Source organism: Haemaphysalis longicornis, unplaced genomic scaffold, assembly GCF_048455015.1.
Source record: "Haemaphysalis longicornis isolate Haplotype H1 unplaced genomic scaffold, Haemaphysalis longicornis Haplotype H1 scaffold_10, whole genome shotgun sequence".
In the NCBI taxonomy this organism is placed as follows: domain Eukaryota; kingdom Metazoa; phylum Arthropoda; class Arachnida; order Ixodida; family Ixodidae; genus Haemaphysalis; species Haemaphysalis longicornis.
The window spans coordinates 98,564,316-98,589,030 of NW_027526204.1; the positions used below are offsets into that span (position 1 = coordinate 98,564,316).

The window sequence follows — 24,715 nt, forward strand, 5'->3', positions numbered from 1 at the left end:
GTAAATACGCAGCGTCACAAAATATCGACACCTTCATTTGATTTCAATAGTGAAGGTAAAGCTAAGAATGTACAAGTTGGATTTATGATGTGGATAGTGGCACAAGCAAGGTCAATGGAACTGTAGTTCATTCAGCTCTACATTGATATATCTAGAAAAACAGAGCAATTTGCACAATATTGCACGAATAGCACCATGATTTTTACGACATTGAAAACTTCTGTGCACATTTTCTGCACTTTCTGCCTTATGTAGGCGTGAAAAAAAGGTGTTGCTCGGTAAATTAAGATGCCATGGAAAATTTAACACTAAATCATAGCTTGCGCTGGTAATTGCACTGTAGTTTCTTGCTAAGCAATTATCCCGTGGATAGAACTAAACCATAATGTGTAGCAATAGTTCAGGTGTTTAGCACAGGACATAACTGACACACACCACGTTTTAAGGATACAACAATTCAATTCAAATTTTATTTGCGGAAAAACATATTGCCGGTGTGTTGGCCATGATGTAGGGCACTACAAACATTCAGTATTAACAAAGTTAGTGGTTAGGACAAAAATTAAGTCCGCATCGAACATAGCGCACATTTGATGTTAATTACACAAACCGGGTTTGCAAAGCTGCAATTGATCGAGCTTTGACTTTAAGCAGTTGAGAAGGCAGTGCTAAGAAATTTAGGCTCGGTGAAGCACACAATAGCTGCAGTTGACGTAAAATATTTGAGCAAAAACACATTTCTGTGACCTGAAGGGCCCAAAACACTGTTTTATAAGTGTCAAATAAGGCCATGGTTGTGTTACATTAATAAAGATACATCATTTCACTTATGACATGGACGTGAACATGGCATTTACATTTTTAACTTTTAAGACAAAAAGATTGAAATTCGGCATGCCTACTCAAATTTTGTCATGCAATGTTTAAGGCATTTACCTAATTCAAACATTTGCACTAATGTAATGGAGAGCTGCATCTAAAACAATAAGCAAATACTAGCTTTCTTCTTCTATTTTTAGTATAGTAGTTTCCAACAAGGATTTTATTACAGAGATCGGAGTCATTAACAATCCTGACTGCTATATGATCATCCAGTATTAGACAACGCGCATCCAAACTCGCAAGTACAAATAATTCAAACTAGGACAGTTTGTTAACATTGGAGTTGAGCAAGAAAAAATCGTTTTATCAGATTTTTGTAGGCTCAACCACTACTTTTTCACACGCTAAAGTCACATAAACTGCAATATAACACATAGGTAATTAACAGAAATAAAGTAGTGCTGCTCTAGAAGATTCGCTCATTCATTTTTTATTGTTTTTTGCATCAAAAAAGAAAAAATACGCACAATCTGATGATCGTGCGTGCCTGCTTTTAACGGACCTACTCAGAGGACCAGGGTTTAAGTGGATGTCACCACTATACCACACGCAAGCTACCTTGAATGTAACCTAATTCTTCCAGTCTGTTTTACGATACAGCAAGCTAACAGTTGTCGAAGGCACAAAATACTAAGTGAGGCTTCTAAAAAAAAGCTCAAAATATAAATAAAGCATAAAAACATTTTATCAAAGCATAGTTATTGTGTTAAAATCAACGAGAAACAGCAGACATTTAAATAAGCTGCAACAGGCAGCATTAGTAACGTGTAAATTAGTAAAAATTTGACTACTTGAAAGACAAGTGTAGACTTTCTCGAAGTAAACACAAAATATTGGTCCCAATATTTTGTTCACCGTGGCAGGACGGCAGCCTCGTGGCACAGCACAACAAAAGGAGATAACCATACAAGCAGGGTACGGCTAAACTGAGATAAGCTGCATTTAGGCAAACATTGTCTACCTAAGCTCCAACATCTTCCTCACAATTAAAAAGAAAGAGGAAAGGTGTTTAGCTCGACAAGGTACTGGCTGTCGCTGAGACCAGTGACCAAACTTGGCTTGGTGTTCTCCGTTGGCCGCGGCGACAAAAGGCGCCTCTGGAGCGAGCGAAAACAGAAATTGTGCTCCCGTAATCACTTCAGTGTCTCCGTCCAGACAGGAGGCCTGTGGTCTCTGGTGTGAGAAGGCCCAGGAAGGCTAGGGAGGCAGGGAAAAAAATGCAGAGAATGTGATCTAAACAGCGCAAGATTTGGTATGGAATATCAACCCGCAGTGCCTTGCTGACATTTGTGTATGCAATTTGATCAGCTCTTTGTGTTTGGCTAAATTATGAAGAGCCAATAGCCGTGTGACGGTCCTTTTGTGGCTCAAAACATGGAGCTGGGGTTTGTTGCCGGATTACGAATGCGCCGTAACAGATGCGGCGACAGTGCGGAAAAATTTCCACTGCTACGGCGGGATTTGGAACATCTGTTTTTAATTGACAACAAAAAATAGAGGCGTGCAAAAATTAATTTTTTTTTTCTGCAAATCAAGCATGAACAACAAAAAAATGACTGCAAATCGAACAGAATATCTTTGAATGCTTATATTTCTCTTTACTGGGTATGTAGCTTCTGAATGTAGCTGGGTAAAAATAATAATTTGTGCAGTCAGCACTTGACATGCAGCTGTGTGTGCTCTTGTAGTGGGGCTCCAACAAGAAATAAATGTGGCAAAAATTAAAAATACGACAAGATTGCGTGGCAGACATTGTTACACAGAAATTTGTGATTCTCAACATGTTTTGAATATAAGGAATCTTTTGAGTTCCAGTTCTTACTTCTCAAGTTCGCGAAAAGTAGTGCTTGCTAGGTACACTGTAACTTGTTAGGACCCAGTTTATCGTTGCAAGGATAGCCAGTACTCGCTCACACAACTTTTGACAAAAATTCTTTTGTTTTGACAAAAATCCCTAATTGGTTGACGAACTATTTGTTAAAAATTGACTATGATTCAATATTGAAAATCACTATTGACAAAAAAATTTTGAATTTTATGCGCCACATAGCACCTCCACTTCAGCTATATGCCCCGTACTAGTGCACACTTCCTTGCAAAGGTCACGCATGTTATACTTTCCACCACAGCTGCCGCGTAGTGCAGAGAAGCCTACTCAAAACGTGACGAAGAATGTGCCTGCCTCGCGGCAAAGCCAACTTCAATCTCCCGATACTCATACCGTATTTTCCAGTCTATAAGTCGCACCCATTTCAAAACGAGAGTTTTTCCGAAAAAAAAAAAAAAAAAACGGATATAAGTCGCACCGGTGTATAAGACGCACCGGTGTACAAAACGCACTTGTTAATCAGGTAAACTCATAGAGGATCAGTTCATTAAAAAGTGCGGCGAAAGTACATAAGGTTGCGGCGGCCACTGCCTCTGAACACATCTCCCGGTAAGCAGTGCTAGACACGTGCATCTACCGTCCAAAGTCTAGACAGAACTAACTTCTCAAAAATGGTTTATTGATACACGCAGATGGCATGTACCAACAGACGGCGTTTAGGCAAAACCATCAAAGCCTACCTCCTCCAACTCGCTGACAAATAATTCATTCATTTAGACCATAGAGCTATGTCTCTTAATGTGCGCTGACATCACGCAGCACACAAGCACCTTTCCGAACACGGACCACGTGCGGCCGCCACTCACCGAATTTATTCCATACATAAGTTGCACCGGTGGATAAGATGTACCAACAAAAATTTCAGAAAAGAAAAAAAACGTGACTTATACACCAGAAAATACGGTATAATTTTGGAATATAAGAAGAAAAAAAATTGGCTCCAATTCACGCTGCGAAAGTGGTTGGACTGTGAAGCTGTAGATGACACCCACAACGATTACCCATGTGGCGTCACTTGAATTCCCACACGCAGCTCGACAAAGAGTGAAACCAGGGACTCTGCCAGCTGTTACCTGGAATTCGTGAGGGCGGCATCCCAAGCGCAGCAGTGTCGGCAGAAAGAAAACTAAGGCGCATATTTTAAAGGGTAGGGAGGAGGGGGGCACGCGCGGCTATGGTGTCATCTCTCTCACTGCCTCCCCCTCACTCTTGTTTCGCGTGTCGCCTCCAAAAAGTGCCTTCCCTCTCCCCAGGCGCTGAATCCAAACCACTGTATGTCGCCCCGTCTCCACGTGTGGGCGTAGCTTAGTCGCTAATACGATGGGCTCTCACTCCACTTCTATTCGAGCCCCGCTTCAATACCTGGTGGTGCCAGTAGCTTGTTTGGGTAGTCAGGGCACAGCCAGTAGCCAGTAGTAGCCTTAAATGTTTCTTTGTGTAGCCAGTAGTAGCCTGGGAGTTTTCTGCTGACGCAGACACAAAAATTTCTTTGGCTGGTTAGAAGCATCCCGCTTCCCAGTAAAAAAAGATTTGAATTATGGGAATCTTATAATACTGCTTGTCTATCCACTTTGTACACAGCGCCATTGCCAACGGTGGTATACAAAATCAAACGTTTACTGTCGTTGCAGTAATCAGTGCAAAAAGTAAGGCTGCTTGAAGTTGACATGGCTCGATGCGTTTTTAGGCTCATTTTGCCATTGAGTGCACTTCCCCAAGATGCTCAGCGATAAGCAGACAAACAGTTCTTTTTCAAAAACTAAAAGAAATCACAATTTTTTGCGGTACTCCTCTGTCAGAGAATGCTACCGATCAATACGAGAAAGCAGTATCGGGTGATGGAATGACGGTAGAGAAAGTAGCCAATAATTGTACGAGACAAAAAAAAATTAAAAAGGTGTCGGAACATGTTCAAGTCGCCTAATATCACAAGTTGTATAATAAACAGCGGTACCTGTGTAGAACACAGTCACAGCAGACAGGCTTCAAGCCACATCTTGGAGAGAAAAAAGCATTCACGCCCACGCAATATCAAAGCTTAACTGAATCAAAGCAGAAAGAAAAGGAATGAAGAGGTGAAATGTGTAGCCTGGCCGGCAAAATATCCTTTGCTGATATCAGCGTGAATCACAATTAGCTCTGCTGATGCACGCGTCACCTATTCACTCTGATCACCATGTGTTTCAACGCTGCTTAGAACTTGCTCACGGGCGAGTTCTTTCAAGCTGCTCTAAGCATTACTATCCCACGTAATACTGTCTGCGTGCTATCGACTCCATTAAACAGTTTCCCCCGCCACACCAAGGAAAGCATAACCACCGCAGTGGCTCAGTGGCTAGGGCATTTGCGCTGCTGAGCACAAGGTTGCGGGTTCAATTCCCGGCCGCGGCGGCCGCTTTTCTGATGGAGGCGAAAAGCAAAAACACCCGTGTGCACGAGATTTTGGCGCACGTTAAAGATCCCCAGGTGGTCGAAATTAATCCGGAACCCTCCACTGCGGCGCGCCTCATCGCCTGCGTTGCATCGGTACGGTAAACCCTACAATCAATCAACCAAGAAACGCGTTCATTTGTTCTGTCCTCACCTTGGTTGATGAGTCCACAGTTGAAGTTCTTGAAGACGTGAAGCAGCTCAATGTGAAGGTAGACGCGCATGATAATGCAGAAGGCCCCTGAAAACCATGAGACAGTTTGTAGTGCATCACCTCTTAAAATGCTTCACCACTGCACAAGCACGACTGAGCAGTTTGAGACTAGAGCAAGGCAAGCTGTCCAACTTGACTGCCTCCTGTAGAGCTGCCTTCAACACGAGCGCCGAAAAGAACACACACTAAGGAAAGAGTGGGAACACCACAGATTTATGCCCTTGGCATCGTGTGCATAAGAGATTCGTCTAACCTGCATGAACTTTGGTGCACGATAAAATGAAAATTTCAAAGGTGGCTTTAATTTGCACACCTGCCTTGGCGCAGAGAAATGAAATGCCAGTAAATCAACATTACTGACTAGCCAGCTTTTTTTAAATTGCTCGTCTGCTGGCAACAAATACGGCAGCCGATCATTTTTTCGGACTTCAAAAACTCAGACTTGTTGGATATTTCGGACTTTCCCGAGGAACTGTCAGCTGTCCCAAAGGAGTAGTGGCTCACGGATTTTTCGGACTGCTCTTTTATTCGGACTATTTTTCGTTCCTCTTCTCCGGGTCCGAAAAAGCGGTCGGCTACTGCATGTACCTGACATTGCAAATTTCAAGATAGCGGCTTGTGAAGCCAAATTAATAATGGCTCAACAGTGTCCACAATGAACATGCACTGATCACAACATTATTATTCGCGACTAGTTATTTGGTCCTTACAGAGAGAAAGAAGGAAGTTGAAGCTTTGACACTTAAAATTTTAGTGTCGCACCTAGCTTGCTATCCACTGTACACATTCGAAGCAACGAATTCGGAGTTGATGGGCAAAACAAGGCGTACCTGCAACGAGGTGCAAAATGGGCAAGTCTTCAATTTGGATTGGTCTGTTTGGAAACCTAGCACTTATCTGAAACAGACGGGACAAGGAAAAATTAAAAAAAAAAAAAAACAGAGAAAAAAAAAATCAGTCAAGTAAGTTGCATCATTGAACGCAATCTACACCGGTTACTGAACCATGCGTAGCATGCACGTAGCCCTACTTTACCAAAAAAAGTAGTATTGCTGGCACCTCTGTCCAACAGTATTGCAAAAAAACAAATACATAAGCAAAATAATAAGAAAAGACATGTGAAGAGTTTGTGACAGTTCAATTGGTGCATACACAAAAATATCACAAGCATACACATACTATATGTACGCTTTCTATTCCAATATATTCTAATATTTTCTAATACGTAGTTTCTATAGCTCGTATTATAGTTTCTAAAGCTCAACAATCATCATAACCTCTGGTCGAGCTCTCCTTAAATTCAAGTAGAACAAGGTTCACCAATTCAAACAACATAGCACTAATGTTCACTTGCCATCTACTTTTTAATTACTACTGTAGTTGAATAGTTATGGTGACCAAAGAGAAGCAGTGCAAAAAGACAATACTCACCTCCAGTGGAAGAAACAGCGGCGCCAGCATGCTCAGTGCTACGTACGTGTAGACCAGTGCAACCTGCTCTTTCCGCACCTGGAATAACAAAACATCATTACTCACGTGTGCCGTGTACAAACAGCCACGACAAACATTCGTTTTGCGCAAGCAAGTGACCACAGGAAGCTGACAGAGGTGAGTGGAACAGTGACTGGTTCTGTTTCAAAGCATGAAAAAAAAAAAAAGTGGAAACATGGACCCATTCGTAAAAAAAAAAAAAAAAAAAAGAAAGAAAGAAAGGAACATTAATTTGCTGGACCACAGCACATATGGAAGCTATGCATTTCAGGGTCAGCTGAGGTTACCATACAGTAGACTCTCGTCAAGACGAACTCGGTCATGATGAATTTTAGGGTTAAGAAGACGAACGAGATTTTTGAGCTTTTGGGACATGCGCAGCGCAAAAAATTGGGCCCATCTCCCTGCAAGGGGGACTCGAGTAAATGCGTCGCATAGGGGGTGGGTGTATTGCGTTGACGTTTAGTGTTTGGGGAGTTGGTGGTAGTGAATGCGTTGTATCAGCAGCTTCTTGACGTAGTTTGAATGAGTCAAGGATATAAGGCGCGTTCGTAGCCTCCCATTCTGTGTCGGCTTTGTGGCGCAGTGGGTAGAGCACCATGTACATTGCGTTCCGCCCGCAGGGTCGACGGATCGAAACCAGGCGCCGGATAGTATTTTTTTTATATAGTGTAGGGGGAGGGGTGCGGACTACGACTACGGACGTCAACGCGGGTGACATCGTGAGTTACTGAAATGCTCTGCATTTAAAACAGCCCACTTAGGATGATTTTCGGATTTTACGAACAAATTTTCACGGTCCTTTCGAGTTCGTTTTTCAGGGGAGTTCACTGCAACTGGTTGATTAGTTGTTTGTTTGAAATTATTTGAAACTATTTATTCAAGCAGCCATTTTACGAAGATTTGACCAGTTTCATCTCAGAGGGCATGCGCATTTCCACAGGCATGTATTTTGTTTTGTTTTTACCCCGCAAGCATCACCCAGGCCTTACTATATAGCATGCATCACGAATGCTGCAATCTCAGCTCCCACAGCTGACGCTGTAATGGCTGCGATATTCTAGGTGTGGCAGTGTAGAAGGAGGTAAAGAATACCGAACAGGGCAAGCCACTCACAGCCAGCGATCCGATGCACCAGAGGACCAGGCTGTAGGCGATGATGATGGCCATGGTGGTGAACTGCCACCGGGTGCTGTTGACGCCCGCATTGAGCACCAGGACGCCGAATATGGACTGCACGCGGAGCACAGACAGGCAGGTGGGAGCAAAGCATTGATGATGGCGACAACATTACAGACCCGAGGCTTCTGGTGCCTATCAAACCCTCATTAGGACAAACTTGAAGGAACCTATGTCATCTGCCGCTTCATCCCATGAGGGCGTTTGTTGCGCTGAGTCTGTTAGGAGGAAGCTGAAATGCTTTTCCGACATATTCGAGGATTCGTCGAGTAGCAGACGATTTTATAGAGACAATTTGACGCTGCCGTACCAACGACTTGAAGGCTGGTTTTGTTATTTTTAAATGCAGAGCATTTCTTAGCCTCGCCTCTTCCTGCGTCGGACGGCGTCCACAGCTCCGCGTCCGCAGCAGGTGCGCCTCTCCTTCTTCCCTCCTCTCTGTCAACAGCAGCTGGCGCGCACATGCGTCGAAGTCAGCCCGTTTGCTCCGTCGCGGTCTCGACGTAACAGGTGCGTGATAGCAGCGCGGTGAGGCGTGGAAGGGCACGCGCTGCTTGCGCATGCGCGCTCTCCCCCCCCGTACTGCTCTCCCTCTACTGCGCGCGCTGCAAATATAAAGCGGCTAGCGGTCGCTCGTGCTTCAGTCACTACGTTGCTCCTTCCTTCCTTGGTTGACGCTCGCTCCCACGTTTACTCGTGTCTGCTACTCCAGCATCACGGAAAAAGCGATGGAAGCAACACTGCCTTCAATCAGCACTGAGGCCCCAATGCTCTGCATTTACTCGTGTTCCCCTCGCGGGAAGGCGCAGGAATTTTTCTCTAGATGTCCCCCCAAACACACCCTTTGTGGCTCCTGAACGGCTCCTTTTGGATACCTCGACGATGGCCGTATTAGAGTGTCCTCGCCACAGCTTCAACTGTGCAAATCGTGCTAAATGAACGCTCACGGTGCAGTGAAAAGACTTTATATGAACCATCTTCCCCTACCCTTTTTCCCATGTCCCACAACAGGGCCTATTGGCCTCCTCCTATAATAAAGCCATCCATTCCATTCCATTCTGGAAAGAACCATTGCAGCAAGTTCCATTCCAGTAGACCTTTTCGCATCACTTTGTTAAAATTTCAACAAGAAATGAACCCACTGCACACAGGAAAAAATACACAAGTTTGGGTCACCTGCTTTCACTCATTCAAGAAACTTTCTTTAAGGGATAGTCACCAAGCCCGATCAGGAGTCAGTCGCATGTCGCATTTGATCAGAAACTCTAACAATCTGACGTGAAAAACTGACCTCAAGACGTGGAAACAGCCTTAAGCTTTGACAGAGACAGAAATTCCCACCCGTAACTTCAAACTGCTACCGCGGAAGGAAGTTCACCAAACATCCTACTTTGCAGCATCCATTACTGCAATCCTAGTGGGGGTGGAAAGACAGGGACAAAATGTGGCCCGATTTTTGCAACAAAACAGCATGATTCAGGCTCCCACCTAAACAATCGAACACAGTAGTACTCACATTGTTAAATTTTAAGAAAAAAATGTGGTGCCGATTACTACATTCCTTAATGTGAAATTTGCGTGCAGCACGAACTGCAGTCTTCTTGGTCACGGCGCATATCTGCTGCTTATCAGGAAGTGATCGCGTTATCAGTAAACGCATGGCGGCACATGCTACTGTCCTGCTATCTTGCACCGCGTCGCAGATGCCAGCAAGCATGTTGTGGTAAATAGAGTTTGAACCTCCTGCTCAAATGTCAGTGAAGGTAAGCCTCTGCATCGGTGACGCGAACTGCGTCTGGCGTGAGCGTGAGGGGGAGGCAGGGAGAGAGATGACGCCATAGCAGCACGTGCCACGCTCCCCCTCACACAATGGCAGATCCAGAGGGAAGGGGGGGTCCGGATGTCCTGACCCCTCCCTTCATTTTTGAATTTATACCACCAAGACAACCCCTCAGGTCATAGAAAAGTCTAGTCGACGATTTTTTCTATTTCTTGAATTTTTAAAAATTTATACCCCCAAGACGACCCCTGAGGTCGTAGAACTACGTAGTTGACGATTTTTTCTATTTCTTGAATTTTTGCTTTTTCGAAGTATTGGTGAATACGAAAGACTCCTCCGCCTCCACATCATCATCATTCATCATCACTAATAGGAGCTGATCCACCTCAGAAAAAAACCTGGAACTGCCCCTGCCCTCACACCCTCGCCAGACACTCCAACTAGCGTCTTGTGCTGGCTCAGCCTACTGCCCTCTCCCCTCCTTCTCGCCACACTTTCCTCCGCTGTTTTCTTTCTGTCTTCACTCACTCGGTTACAACGCCGCCAAACCGCAGCAGCGGCCACCAGGGTGCTTGCGCACTAAAAAAATGCGATTTGTAGACCAAGAAATACGTACACAATTTTCTACTCATTGTTTCAGGCTGAAAAATCTGGCAACTCACGTAAGACAAAAATTCCAGCTTCAGCAGGGTCAGAAACTTGCAGAATTTTTTGTACATGCCTAGAAAAGAAAAAACAAAGAGAGAAAATGCACAATGTCCCAAATAGTATACGCTAAATGCTCACACGCTAGTTTTCGCGTCTTAATTTCTCTCCCTCGCCACCTCTCCCACTTAATATTTCGATTTCCCGTTCCTCTGGTCCTATGGAAATAATGACTCAGCAATTTTGCTAACCCTGTATTAACAAAGACTATGCTGGTTCTGAGCAATGTGAAAAGACCACAACCTCCTCGGAATAGCAAAAGCTGTACACATTCATACTTTTTTCTTGAGGTGCTTTGAATCTAACCCTTTAATGCCTGAATTATGAAATAGGCCACAAAAAAATTTTTTTTTGTGTGTTTCGGCTTTAATCAGGGACCGTGATCACATTCCACATTTGTTTTATCTGGGGTGCAACTATATCGCCGACTTTTAGGTTTGTCGCGAATTCGCGACAACAGGCACTTAAGCCCATATCTCGAATAGAACTTCATCACCTGCTTTTAGGTTTGTCCTGAATTCGCGACAACTGGCACTTGGGTCAATATGAGGAAGTTTTGCCGCAAGAATAAAGGGGATGTCTGCAGGCTTGCGAAACAATGGCTTCTATGAAAAACATTTATTTCACAGATTCCAAGCCCAAGAAATCAACTGTCTTGAAAATAAAATCCTCGGCTCAAAAATTGATGACAGCATGTCATTTACGGCTGGTGAAAATTGTGGAAGCAGTTCGCATTCTTGTTGAGGCACAGGTGAACGTTGCACTTCGCGCATTTGAAAACCGTTTGTCCTTTGCACCCAGGCCGTTTGCACCGCTGGCGTGTGTTTTCCACAGCCGGCCAGTGACCTGTACTGTCCGTACGGATGCTAGCGACTGGCACGGGTCTCATTGGCCCTCTTTTTTTCTTGCATTCAAGCTTGGCTTCCACAGATGAAGATGACGGTCTTCCCCTTTTCTTCACTGTAATGTCTTTGCCCTGCTTCAACAGACATGTGGCAATGTAAAATTTGAATTTGAGGAGGTCCATCCTCTGCTTGACAGGAACACCCACTGAAGCACAGTCACGTCTATAAAGCAGCCAGCTGACAACGACGACCATGTCCACAAAGTGAAAGAAAATCTTGAGATAAAACTTTCTTGACCTAATGTGGATTCTGTAAAATGCAATGAGGGCATCAAGTTGGTCGACGCCTCCCATCGACTTGTTGTAGATGCTAACAGCACTTGGACAGTCAACCTGCACGGTCTTCTTTTGCGTGCGTTCCCACCTGTCTACGGAAGTCACCGGCTGTGCACCTGCAAACGTGCTCAATGTTGTCACCGCTCGGTTGTCGTACCACTTGAGTACAATTATTTTTGAGTCATCAATCACCGTCTCGAACTCTTCAAAGGATCCTCGGCCCTTCTTTTTCAAACTGGCATCGGTAGGCAGAGGGCAACCCTGTAGGCGATTAGCGCGTGCTGTTCCAAGACAGTGTACATCTTTCTTTGCCAAGGCAGTAAAAAGCTTCACTGATGAAAACCAATTATCACAGAAAAGAAGATGGTTCAATCCTGGCTCGATCACTTGGCACAGCTTGAGGACTATATTTCCACTGGCACCAATGTCCGGCTCTCCAGTAACAGCCTCTATCTTCCCTGTGTATATTTCAAATGAATGTACCATTCCCTGAGAGTCGCACAGAAGAAATATCTTGTAACCCCACTTATGAGGTTTGCTGGGAATGTACTGCTTCAGGTTACTGCGACCCTTGAATGGAACCATTTGCTCGTCAACACAAAGGGCTTGTGTTTTCGGAATAGACTGAAATTTTGGAAGCAGGGAGTCAATAATTGGTCTCACCTTGAAAAGCCGATCCTTCTGTGGATCGTCGGGCGAGGGCATGTCTTCATTGTTATTGAAATGCAAGCTCGCCTTGATTGCCTCCCAACGATCACGTGACATAGTATCAGCCACCGTGGGGACCCTGCACTCTGCCATCCAGTATAGCCGACTTCTTGGGAGCCTACAGAGCGACATGAATGTGATCGTGCCAAGAAACTGTTCCAGCTCCTCACGAGTCAGTGCCAGCCCTTTGTTTGGGTTTTTTTGCGTTGCAAACAGATTTGTCTGCTGGACGATTTGATCCAGTAAGCAGTCATAAAAAAAGTTTCTGAAATATTCAATAGGTTCTCGCACAGTGTCATTTTCAGGAAGAGTGGTATTCCAGGACGGTATTTCCCGCTGTTCTCGACAGTCTGTTTTTTTCCACTTCACGGTCTGTTTTGCACAGGCAGTTGGCAAAGCCACCACGTCACCGTTTTCATCTTCACTGCTAGACGAAGACTCTCCCAAGGGCGCAGCCCGTGCTTGTGCATACGGATCGTAGTCAACATCGTCGTCATCACTGTCACTAAGACAGCTATCGTCACTCTTATCCTCAGGTGGCAGTCGTGTGCGAAACCCTTTTCTTCCATAGAACGATCCAACGTCCATCCTCTGCCAAAAAATAAAAAAAAAACGTCATACCTGCAGTCACCGCGAAGTGCCAAAATGGCCGAGTGTCACGAATTCGCGACATACCACGAAAGGAAGAAGCATGCAACAAAAAACACAGTTTTAGAGAATGTAGCAGCTTATGGGCAGTCTCTTGAATGCGTGCCAATAGGGTAAAAGATTTGGGGAGCTTGTACTCACTTTGGTTAGGCAGAAACCGACGAAGAAGTGAGAGCTGTCTCACGTGGCTCGCGCTTCCCGCCAACCGATAGCACAGAACTGGCAGGATGCCGATAGATCTACTGGGTTCTAATTTTCAACATCTTGTACTAGATGGCGATACATGCCTGGAGCGCAACCACCCCTCTTTGAATGAAACACATGACAGCCGCCGCTGAAGTGCCTAAATGGCCGAGTGTCGCGAATTCGCGACATACCAGAAAAGCATGAAGCCTGCAACAAAAAACGTATTTTGATTCAATGTAACACCTCATGGACAGCCTCTGGAATTCGTGCAAATAGAAAAAAAAATTCGGAGAGCTTGTGCTCACTTTGGTTAGGCAGAAAACGACGAAGAAGTGGAAGCTGTCACACGTGGCTCGCCCTGTCCGCCAACCGACAGACATTCTGGGTTCTTATTTTCAACAACTTATACCAGATGGCGCTACATGTCTGGAACGCAACCACCACATCTGCTGCAAACACATGACAGCCGCCGCTGATGGCAGCAAAGGTTGCGCGAGTTGCCTGGCCAGCTTATTCAGTATGTCGCGAATTCGCGACAACCGGCATTAAAGGGCTAAGGACATACTCCTCTGAGCAGCTTAAATAGCAACGTTACTGAAAAGAGAAGGGTGGAGGAAAGTGGAAAGACACAATACAAGTAAGATGTAGTTGTTTTGGGATAAGCAAGTAGTGCAGAAGACTCCCCCCCCCCCCCCTTTTTTTGTGGGCTTTTAAGCACCCCCCCCCCCTCCTCCCCCATATTCCGCACTCAAGTCGCCGTACCCCATCATAGGGAAGACAAAGGAAAAACAGAAGAAATGATGAAGCACCTATCATTCCCTCGGAGACGCCCACCAGCACAAATTCCGTCCAGGTTGGGTGGAAGACGCTTTTGGTGGCCAGGATCACCGAGATGCTCGTCAGCGCTGCACCCACAAGGGCCCGGTACTGCAGGGAGACAGTGCTTCGGCAACGGTGACAAGGATAATGACATTCACGACTGACGTTAAGGCACGTGACCACCTCTTGACTGAAGTCACAGGGTTCGGAAGAGAGATGCAGAAATGTTTACAGGAAAGTGTCGAGTAGCTTTTTTTCCTTCCAATTGAAAGTTACCATTAGCTTCACACCAACAGGCAAAATGGTTGACACATCATCCTTCATCGAAATTACTGTTGCGAGCACCATTTGTCACCAAACAATAAATGTCGTGGCTTCTATGGAAGGTACTATCTAGACAAGGCAAGAGCTAGTTTTACATTCGCTCTTCTTGGAACAGCAAAAGTGAATGAAAGCAGAGAAGAAGAGAAACTAAAGGGAAAGAAACTGAAAGCAAGCAATGTTCGGAAACCTGATCAAGCGGCGCTTGATGTGGAACCTGGGCTTACCAGAACAAGCATGCCGTCATGGCCGCCATCGCCGCAGACGAAAAACTCCGTGACACCATACACCGAGGCCAGAATCATACAGGCCAGGTGGAGCACGATGTCGTACTCATGCTCCAAGAGGATTCCGGACACCCCAAACCAGGCTCCAAACCCTGGGAGGTTGGGAAGATGGGAAAGAAGTTTGATATGGGTTGGACAAACTGATTGACTGATGCCGGGCGCGCATGGTCAATTGGGACACACACATTAACGCTTCTGTGCACGCCACGCATCACGGATATAGCAGTCCTGATACAGCTGAACCTCGTTATAATGAACACTGATATAGTGAATTACTGGCTATAGCAAACTAAATACGAAATTTGGTTCGTCAGCTTCATTTCAGTGACACCTATTCTTTTAACTGTAAGTTCCAGTTTCGGATATCAGATATAACGAAGAGATATTGGCTTGGTATCGGATATAACGAAGAGATCGGATTGGTCAGTAGGCCGAGAAGCTACTTGTAAAAACTCCCGGCATCCGAAACTGCAGAAGTAGAAAGAGCCCTTTTGTTAGTGGACACTGTGAAAAATTTCATCTTGCTCGGTGCTGCGAATAGCCACCAGACGAAGAGCAAATCTTTTCTAAAAAAAATAAGCACGCAGGCCTATTTTGTCAAATGAACTGTGTTCTGTTGTCATTTCGAGTTTCATGTTCCGGTTCATTGAGCTTGAAATAAGGCTTATCTTGTTTATAGTGCGTTCACAGCTTAAATATTTTGTACTTGTATAACGATTTTTGTGCCTGCCAGATTGCCGATTGGTTTGAGCAATTTTTAACACTACCGTTACAACGAATATCGGATATAACGAACTAAATGAATGTCCTGATACTACTCCGTTATGCAGAGGTTTGGCTGCACTCACAGCTAACAAAAAAAGATTAGCAAAAGAAGGACAAAACAAGGTGCTCTGCATTATCCTGATCCTTTTTTCTTGTGTTTTTATCCTTGCTAAACAACAAAACAAAAGAAGTGCAACAAAAAAAGAGGACGACAGATGGCGCTTTTTCTTTTCCTTCTCTTATTTTTTGTTCTCTCACGACCAGGAGCAACAATAGAGGGTCAACAGATGGCACTTTGTGTTGTCCTCCTTTTCTGTCGCAACAAAACAAGGATAACACAAAGCGCCATCTGTTGTACTCCTTTCGTTGCTCCTGGTCGTATGAGGACAAAAAAGAAGAGATCGAAAACAAAAAGAGGACAACAGATGGCGCTTTGAGTTGTCCTCGTTTGTTGCTCCTCGTCATGGAAAGAAAAAAAAAAGTACAACAAAAGCAGGACAACACAAGGCGGTTTATGCTGCCCTGCGTTTGTCAGTCAAGATTCGCCATAAGCCAGTGTTACTCACTATTATCCCACTCTACCAACAAGCCCCAACCATAACTGGTGCAAGTTTGATTCGGAGCACATGCTCAGTGCAACACACCTAGCTGCTGCCCAAAAGTACACAGCAGGAAGACTGCCGATTACAAAGAACAAACGATTCCAGCATTTAAAATTCTTTTTCGCTCAACGCTGTCTTTCATTTTCATCAACAAATCTGCTTGTTCCACACAAATGAAGAAACGCGTGTGCATAGCCACGTAACATCTAACAAATAACACCAAATAAATGCCTAATTTGCAGTTTGGTATCACACAAAGTGGGGTAACAGTTCATCGTCGGTACCGACTGCAGCCAAAAGTAACAAAACAAAAATGGCAGACCGTTGTCACCAGGACGTGAATTTCCAGCAGAGATGTGCATTGTTTAGGTTTACAGTTGATTAGATAATTAAAGAAGAGTTGAGTTAGAAGTTTCTGCTTCGCATTGAAGCACTGTTCTCGCATCATTGGGCAGAGATGAGCTCAGTGGAAGTGGATGTGACACCACAAGTGGAAGTGATGCTACATCTGAGTTCACCGATGACAGCTCACTTCCAATTACGACTGCAGAAAACAGGGTCCCGTCTGGCGCTAAAGATCTGCGTCGCCCCCTCACCAGAAACAGAAATGCTTCGAAGCAGCGGCCATGCGGCGTCACTGAGGCAGGCTTGGATGGTTTTGCTACCACGTTGGGTCACGTGACAAATAGTGCCACGTTAGTTACAGATACGCAAGACAGAGGCACACATTATTAAAGGGGCCACAAAGACAAAACACAACTTGTTCATTGTTAGTGCAGCTTTTGGTCACTCCAGCCACGGAATATTTTTTTAACCAGGAAAAGCAAGAAATATCGAAAACTTGCAAGTTTCATGCTACATTGATGTAATATTGACGGGAACTGAAAACATGGCCTTCAGTGTGTTAACTGCACATTAACACTCAAGTGATATAAACAATCGTTACAATCACTCAGTCATGTTTCTTGGCGGCGATGTAGGTCAGCGGCTGCCAACAGCACAAACAAGATACTGTGGTGTCACAAATAACTCTCCATAAATTGGCAGGGGAGTTGCTAGTGCTTTGACTGTGTTCCTCAATACCTTTATTACTTGTTCTAAGCTTGCGATAAAATTGGTATCATTGTTGTCGGGACAAAGCAGTGTTAAGTTATTCTATCGAACCAAATGTGCATTTTGTCTTCATGGCCCCTTTAAAGCAGCCATGAAGACAAAATACAAGTTGGGTTTATTAGAAATACTGCTTAGTCCCGATAACAATGATACCAACATCATCGCAATCTTCGGACAAATAACGGAGATACTGAAGAAAACATGCGAAGCAGTCGCGACCCCCTAGCCAATTTCCCGCAACTTTTCTATGACGTCACGGAACCTTGTTTGTGCGATTGGTGGCCGCCTAACTGACCTGTCGCGACGACACATGACTGGACGTCTGTAATGGGGCCTCTAGTTCCATTTGACTGCATCACTTGAATGCTAACGTGCAGTTAACGCACTGAAAATTATGTTTTATTGTTGGCCCGTATGACGTCATTCTTGCCCACAACAAGTCACTGTGGCACAAAATTTGAAAGTTTTTAAATACTTCTTGCTTTTTTTTCGTTAAAAAAACATCTTTTGGGGCTGTAATGGAGTGGAGTAAGATACTGAATCCAAGTTCTTTCAAGTTAAACGAAGTTGTATTTTCTCTTCATGGCTCCTTTAAAGGAGGTTACGCAGGTTAAACGACTGTGACCCACCCACGGTGAAGAGGGCGATGAGGTCGAAAGCGAAGGGGTCGTAGGGCTGCACCGGGAGCAGGGCCTGATTGGAGGCGGTGGCGTTAATAGGAAGAGCGAGGATCTCCTGTGCGGACTCGATGAGCAGCGGGATGCCCATGCCCAGCTGGGTGAGGACGTTGACCACATTGCAGAAGAGCAGCAGCAGCTCGTGCCAGGTGTACTTGAGGAACAGCACGCTCTGCGCCAACAACGGTACCACGGGAGAGAATTACGTCACTCCCACGGGGGTATTTTCTTGTCACACTGCCCTAAAACATGCTTTTCGGGGAAAAAAAAGTGTATTTTGAAGGGAGAGGGGAAAATGACCAAGCCCATCTCGGACGTACCATGAAGATATTTTCCAATCACACATGTATCAGAAAAAAATTTCCGATGGCAGAAACTTCCGGTCACTCTTGACACTTACACGAAGGAAAGGGAGGTTTATGAATGCTTGCCAATGCTTGAATGTGGGCTAGTTGGTTGGAGCAGTGGAACATGGTAAAAACAGCGCAGCTAAGGACAGGGCGCAATGGAAAGACACAGGACCAGTGCTAGTCCTGTCTTTCTTCCTTTGCGTCCTGTCCTTAGCTGTGCTGCTTTTACCATGTTCCATTAGCTTTATGAAAAAGCACACTTCAGAGAACGATAGAACAGTCCACCAATGAAGACGCATAGAGGCAGGCATGTCCTATTGAAACAGCACAACTTGAAGAAAGCCTGAACAGCCCGCTTTGGAGGGAGAGAACAACTACATACTATTGGCAACACGTATACAAAAAAATACCTTCGGGTAGAACACACTTTTGAATTGCCTATGCAACCTACTACTATGGGCCTTTACTCCACTCCTGGCATCCAAACTGCTTATGCCAAAAGGATTTATTAAGTTCCATCTGGCGGAAGCACCTTCAGAAAAATAAAATTCGGCAAAAAAGTTATCGTTAAGAAGGCATTAACCGCACGTGCCCACATGCAGTCTTTGATGTTCCAAATTAACCCGCAAGCTATTTCGTGGCACTGTGTCGCATGGCAAAGACGTGTTCTGCACTTAAATTTAAACAAACACATATCTTTTTTTCTTTGATAGACTACAACTAAAGACAAAAACAGTAACAGTATATGTATACTCTTTTGCCTCCAGTAATTTCAATGCATCTGTCACATTGCCCATTTATAGAAACTGAGAAACAACATGAATTGTCCTCTTGAATCTGCAGCCACTTCCAAGCCACCGTGACAATGCAAAATTCAAGCAAAAGATAACGGCCATCTGCACGTTCATGGCCGATCATGCATATATGCCAGACCGCACATGCTCCCTAAATATACTACTCGCAATTTGAAAATTACCAAGTCCGGTTACCAAGTCCGGGAGCCGAGAAGCTTAAGCGCTCTCTGAATCAACTCAGCACAGTCAGATCATAAACTTAATTGTAAACAATTGACGTTCGATCGATATTCCACGCACGGAGCACGCTCGCCTCAGCAGAGGTAAAGGGCGTGCACGGAAGTCTTTGTCTTGTTCGTTCGGCTCATATTTGCACGGCTAGCGCGGCTGAAGTTGTCACAAAGTTTCTGACGTCAATGCACTCCCGCGCCGATGAGTAATCGCTCCGTAGGCGTGGTGCCTGTATTTTCCCTAGATGATACATCCTTGCAAGCAGACGTTTACTCTTCCATCAGCGCAAATGATGAAATTCACCCCCCACAGCTGCCGACGTACAAAACCCGGTCGCGACACGTTTGCTCTACGTTTTCGCTCATGCAAAAATGTGTGTTTACATTTTGTGGGAGAATTCGTACTCCATCGCCCGCCTTCGTGCTCTTGACAGTTACGATCTGGCACGTACGTTAAAAGCTAGAAAAAAACAAAAACAAAAGCAGAGCCTGAAAAGCACAACTTCACCAAAGGCGCTCTGTGACAAGCTCGCAACAGGAGGTTCGATCGGGTGCGAGTACGAACGACACAAGTCACGGAGCCCAATCGGTGACTCGGGAGTCATCTGGCGCGCGCCAATGTGGGTAAAGGGGGGAAGAGTTTACTTACCCCGCGGTACTGCCTTGTGTAGCAGCCGGAGTTGTCGTACGCCGGCAGAAAGTCAACTCGGGGCATCGCCGCCTCTTATCGCCGCAACCATAACTGACACCCGAGTCGAGCGCAATCAGCAGTTCGCGAAAGCACGTGGTTTCTTGTTTAGTTTTTGCGAATGGGCGTTCCGCTTTTGTTTTCCGTACGCTTTCTCCTCTCCACTTAACTTCATGGTTGCTTGGTGCGAGTTTGCGCCGCTCAGAAATAGCGGTTGGGTAACAGGTGGCCGTGCGCCGTAGCGCATTATTTCTACAGCTACTCAGACGTTAGGTAAAGGAGGCGTTGGTTCAGAGCAGCGTTGTTGCGCATGTTTGTAGCTTCGGAGTTTCTTATTCGAGCAATGCTGCTTCATTCTTTCGCTGAATCCACTACGAAAAAAAAAAAAAAAAAAGGAAAACAAAAATAAAACGAAACTATTGTTTTGGTCCGCTTTATTTCAACCAGACCATGGAGGGAAAAAAAAGCTTCTTTTTCCTCCATGAACCAGACATTTCACAAGGTCGCGGGTTCGATTCCCGGCCGCGGCGGCCGCTTTTCTGATGGAGGAGAAAAGCAAAAACGCCCGTGTGTGCGAGATTTCGGCGCACGTTAAAGATCCCCAGGTGGTCAAAATTAATCCGGAGCCCTCCACTACGGCGCGCCTCATCGCCTGCGTTGCGTCGGCGCGTTAAACCCAACCATCAATCAATTCATCAGACATTTGTTGTAGCATTAGAATTTTTCCGTAACTTGTAGGCAGGAACAAGTCACCCTACAGTAAATGTCCTCCTTTTTAATAACTGCCGCACATACGCTTATTTTCTGCGCGGGATTAGGTGCGCTGCACGTGGGTTGAAAAAAAAAAAAAAATCAAAGCACAACAAATAACCTAGTTGCCTCCTTTTTCTTGCAGTGTTTTTCCACACTTGCCTAAACACCAGCAGACTATTACTTTTTTGACTGGAACATAAAAAAAAAAGCGGGCTTGCCAAGTTGCTTAGGTAAGGCTCATTTTCCATGTTCACTCGAACGACTTTAATTTGAAGTCACATAAATCGAACCAACGGATAATTCGAACTAGCCCATTGGTCCTGCCAAAGTGATGTGCATTTGAATAGGGAGTTGAACCTGAAACATAATTCGAATCTTTTCGCAGAGATGTTGCTCAAGGCCGGTGTTTTCATGCGCCTCAATGGTTTGAGGCATGATGTGTCTTTTTGCAGTTGCTGCTATACCTACGCACCACATCTCGGTCAAAAAGTACGCATCTGCTTCTGTGAGTAGTTGCAATCTGCTGTACTTTCCCCACACATAACTGACATTGTGGTCCAAAGGATGTGCTTTAGGGCCTACTTCATCACGCATACATTCCTAACATTATGTGCTGTACTGCTAATGAAACGGACCGCCACTAGTTCAAACTCCTTAGTTCGAAAGGATTTCCTGTCCCCTCAAGGTTTAAATTAACGAGGTTCAACTGTACTAACAAACCCTGTGCCTTTAAGATTTTATTGTAATGGCAACAAGTGTGATGCTTGGTCAGCAAGACAAACAGAAGTGGCAGCAGAGATTTGCGACTTTCACCAACTGCTGAAGTCGCCAAACTTTCCCGTCACTGTCCTCACTTTCTTCTCCGGCACTTCAGCCGGAACTTCGTCACCCGCTGCCTTAGAAGTTTCCGGGTCAATGTACTTTCCAACACCCTTATGGTACTCCTTCAAGACCTTTTTTGCCTTCTGTTGCTCCTTTCCAGCAAGCTCATCCGCTTCTTGTCTTTTTTTCACTTCTTCCTCCTGCCTCTTCTTTTTCAACTCTTCGTCGACTTCTTCGAAGGGGTCGACAAAGACCACAGCCTTCAGGATGACTATGTCTTCGATGGGACGATCCTTGTTGTCAGTCTCCACGGCCTCAATGGTATTAAGCGCGTCCAACCCGCCGACCAGCTTGCCGAAGACAGAGTGCCTCGAATCAAGGTGACGGCAGGAACGGTACGTAATGAAGAACTGCGACTTGTTAGTGTTGAACCCCTCATTGGCCATGCTCAACACTCCCCGGCCTTGGTGGACGAGGTTAGGCTTAAACTCGTCCTTGAACGGTTTCCCCCACAGGGACTCGCCCCCCTTGCCGGTCCCGGTCGGGTCTCCACCCTGGATCATGAAGTGGCGTATGGACCGATGAAACTTGGTGTTGTCGTAGTAGCCCTTCTTGCAGAGGCCCATGAAATTTTCGCACGTCTTGGCCACGGCGTCGCAGTGGAGCTCGAAGTTGAGGTTCCCGTGCGTCGTCTGCAGCTGAACGTATCCCTTTTTCTTGACCATGGAGTAACGGACAACGTCGTCTGCAAGCACCGCTGGCTCGTGGGCTGTCGTCACTTCCATGACGGTCGACGTAAACGAAGCAGCTACGGCCCCGGTCGAGTAGTGAGCGGCGTTGAACTTGTCAGCCTTCTTTACCACTTTGTCGGCACTGTCAGAGGTGGGAGGCTTGTACTCTTTGTCGAGGGTGTCGAGGATGGTACGGGTCTCGGCGTTCATCTTTCGCAGGGTGTACTTGGGGTCGGACTTGAGTCTCTCCTCTTCCGGGTCGAGAACCTTCAAGTTGTGTTTCAGGTGGTGAAAGCGAGAGAGGTTGAACTTCTCCAGGTCCCCCGGGTCCTGTAAGGTGATGATGTCCTGCTTCGTGAAGGGCTCATCCGTGAGCAGGTCCTTGTAACTCTTCGCGCGAAGGTTCAGCTGATCCACCGCCTCGTACGAGAAGACGTTCCCCGTCGTCTTGATTGCGACAATGTGCGAGTTCTCGTTGAACACCTTGTACAGCACGGGGCAGTGGTACTTGCCGTCGGCGTTCTTCGTGAAGTTCAGCCGAATGAGCTTCTTGGCTTCGATGGGCTTGCCACTGGCAGGGTCGATTCCGTACTTCTTGATGAAGGGGACGATGTTCATGATGTCGTAGATGATGCCTTCGGGCGTGCATAGTGGGTGCTCGAAAGGCTGCAGCGACAGCGCGCAGTGATCGAAAGGCAGTCGCTTGAACTCGGACCCTCCGCCGTGCTGTCGAGCCGTGGTAGCACGACGGCCGCCGTAGATGGTCGACCATTCTGTCGTCGTCAGGTAGAGCTTGTCTTTCTGGTGCTGTCGCTTGCCCATTTTGCTGCCGCGGCGATTTCACAGCTCAGAAAAAGCGTTGGGACGACAGATCGGTAGTTTTCACATCAGATATCGCGACGCTACAGTGAACTAGAATCATAGAGAAATAAAAAAACTTGATCCAGTGGCGCGAACGGGAGCGCTTTGCAGCGTTCGGGCTGAAGCAAAGCGCGTCTACCGCCGCCAGGGGCGCCACTGCGCCTTCTTCGAAAACGGTACCGCGGTTGCACGGGCCGTTCCTTGGGGCGCTCGCCAGCTATTGCCGCTGCCGTTTTTTACTGTGGTACAGTAATTAACCTTTATGGAAGAAAGATGCTCACTTTTGTTGTCCCTGTACTTTTCTAAGAACGTTTTGTTGCTTATCAGACCCGTTTGAGCCATCGGGCAACGGCTACAAACAAATCGTCTGCTAGCGGCGCAGACGATACGAGCGGATGTGCGATACGTTGGCGGCGCGCGGTCGGACAAACTCTCCGTCTGTTTATGGCTGAGGCCGGCCTTTCATTTTCTGCGTGTTTTACGTTTCCGTGATGTTCCACAGAAGCAAGAGGTATACAATCGTCAGGAATATAGTTATTGCGAGTGCTGTCGAATAGAGGTTGGCCAGGCCGGGTACGCGATGTCAAAACGAAGGACGGACACCTATTGCTTTGCTCCGGGTTGTCACAGTGGTTACCCTGCAGGTGCTCCCAAGGCGCCTTTGTTCGCCGCTCCTTTGGACGATGAACTGTGCAAAAAGTGGGGACAAAATTTGGGAAGACTGGACAAACTCTTGACCATATCTTCAGCCGTTGGTGAGCGCCACTTTGAGCCCGAGTGCTTATTGCGTGATTACATCCACGTAATAAACGGCTGTAAAGTGCGACTTGTACGCGGGAAGCTGTCACTGGCTCCAGGTGCTGTACCTATATCCTGCCTGACTGTGCTTCGAATTCTGCGCGGAGCATGCACGCGGAAGCCGCAAAGGAAAAGGCGGACAAGAGTTTCAGTTTCGGCAGCCAGCAAGCAAGCTGAAGAGCCGAAAAAGATGAGGTGCACCAGCCACAACACGAGGCTCTCTCTCCGCAGTGCTCATCAAATGAAGTCGCAAGTTCTGTGGAATGATGCTTTCACAATGAGCCATCTTCAAGAAGTCAAGCTTCCTTCAAAGCTCTGGTGCCGGCTAAATTGTGCCGACGATCGAAACGTTCGTTTCGCTATACGACATCGATACGAAAAAAAAAAAAAAAGCTAGACATTTTCACGAGAAATCTGTGCTCTTCTATCCACATGACGACAAAGTGTCGTCGCAAACATTCTTTTCGTGGTGTGTTATGCGGAAGCGGTGACATATATTCCCTAGCTGTTGCGAACAGTGTGCTGCAAGAAGCTGACAGCAGTTCGGCCTGCAAAGGGGCCATGACGACTAGGAGGTTTAGTGATGTATTACACGTGCTAACACAGAAGCTGCGATCTCAAACGACACATTTGGAGACGCTGCCTTCAGCACTAAGTGCCTGGGGAAAGTTTCCTCTGAAGGTAATTTGTTTATCGCAAACTTTGCTGCTGAGAAAATCAGCCGGGTGGACGCGTGAATACTGGGTATAATTTGCTTTTGTAGAGTGAAATTCACAAGTAGGTTCATGCCGGGACTTTATTACAGTAAATATA

The 24,715-nt window shown here is 45.9% G+C and overlaps 2 protein-coding genes across 3 annotated transcripts; both read right to left on the minus strand.

Moving 5' to 3' along the window:
- Positions 1-514: 514 nt before the first annotated feature.
- On the minus strand, positions 515-20,097 carry LOC144158932 (uncharacterized). Of its 2 annotated transcripts, none has more exons than XM_077690136.1 (10): positions 19,899-20,097; positions 17,828-18,047; positions 14,659-14,810; positions 14,101-14,218; positions 10,527-10,585; positions 8,022-8,138; positions 6,846-6,923; positions 6,245-6,311; positions 5,355-5,441; positions 515-2,079 (listed from the first exon to the last, which is right to left on the minus strand). In XM_077690136.1, the coding sequence occupies exons 1-10, from the start codon at positions 19,962-19,964 to the stop codon at positions 2,021-2,023; spliced, it is 1,023 nt and encodes a 340-aa protein (XP_077546262.1). In that variant the 5' UTR covers positions 19,965-20,097; the 3' UTR covers positions 515-2,020. The 2 variants fall into 2 exon arrangements, with proteins under 2 accessions (XP_077546262.1, XP_077546263.1); XM_077690137.1 differs by lacking the exon at positions 19,899-20,097 and adding an exon at positions 19,634-19,773.
- Positions 20,098-20,354: 257 nt separating this feature from the next.
- LOC144158933 (RING-type E3 ubiquitin-protein ligase PPIL2) lies at positions 20,355-23,173 on the minus strand. The gene has a single exon (XM_077690138.1). It carries the CDS (start codon positions 23,063-23,065, stop codon positions 21,500-21,502), a length of 1,566 nt encoding a protein of 521 aa, XP_077546264.1. The 5' UTR covers positions 23,066-23,173; the 3' UTR covers positions 20,355-21,499.
- Positions 23,174-24,715: the final 1,542 nt, after the last annotated feature.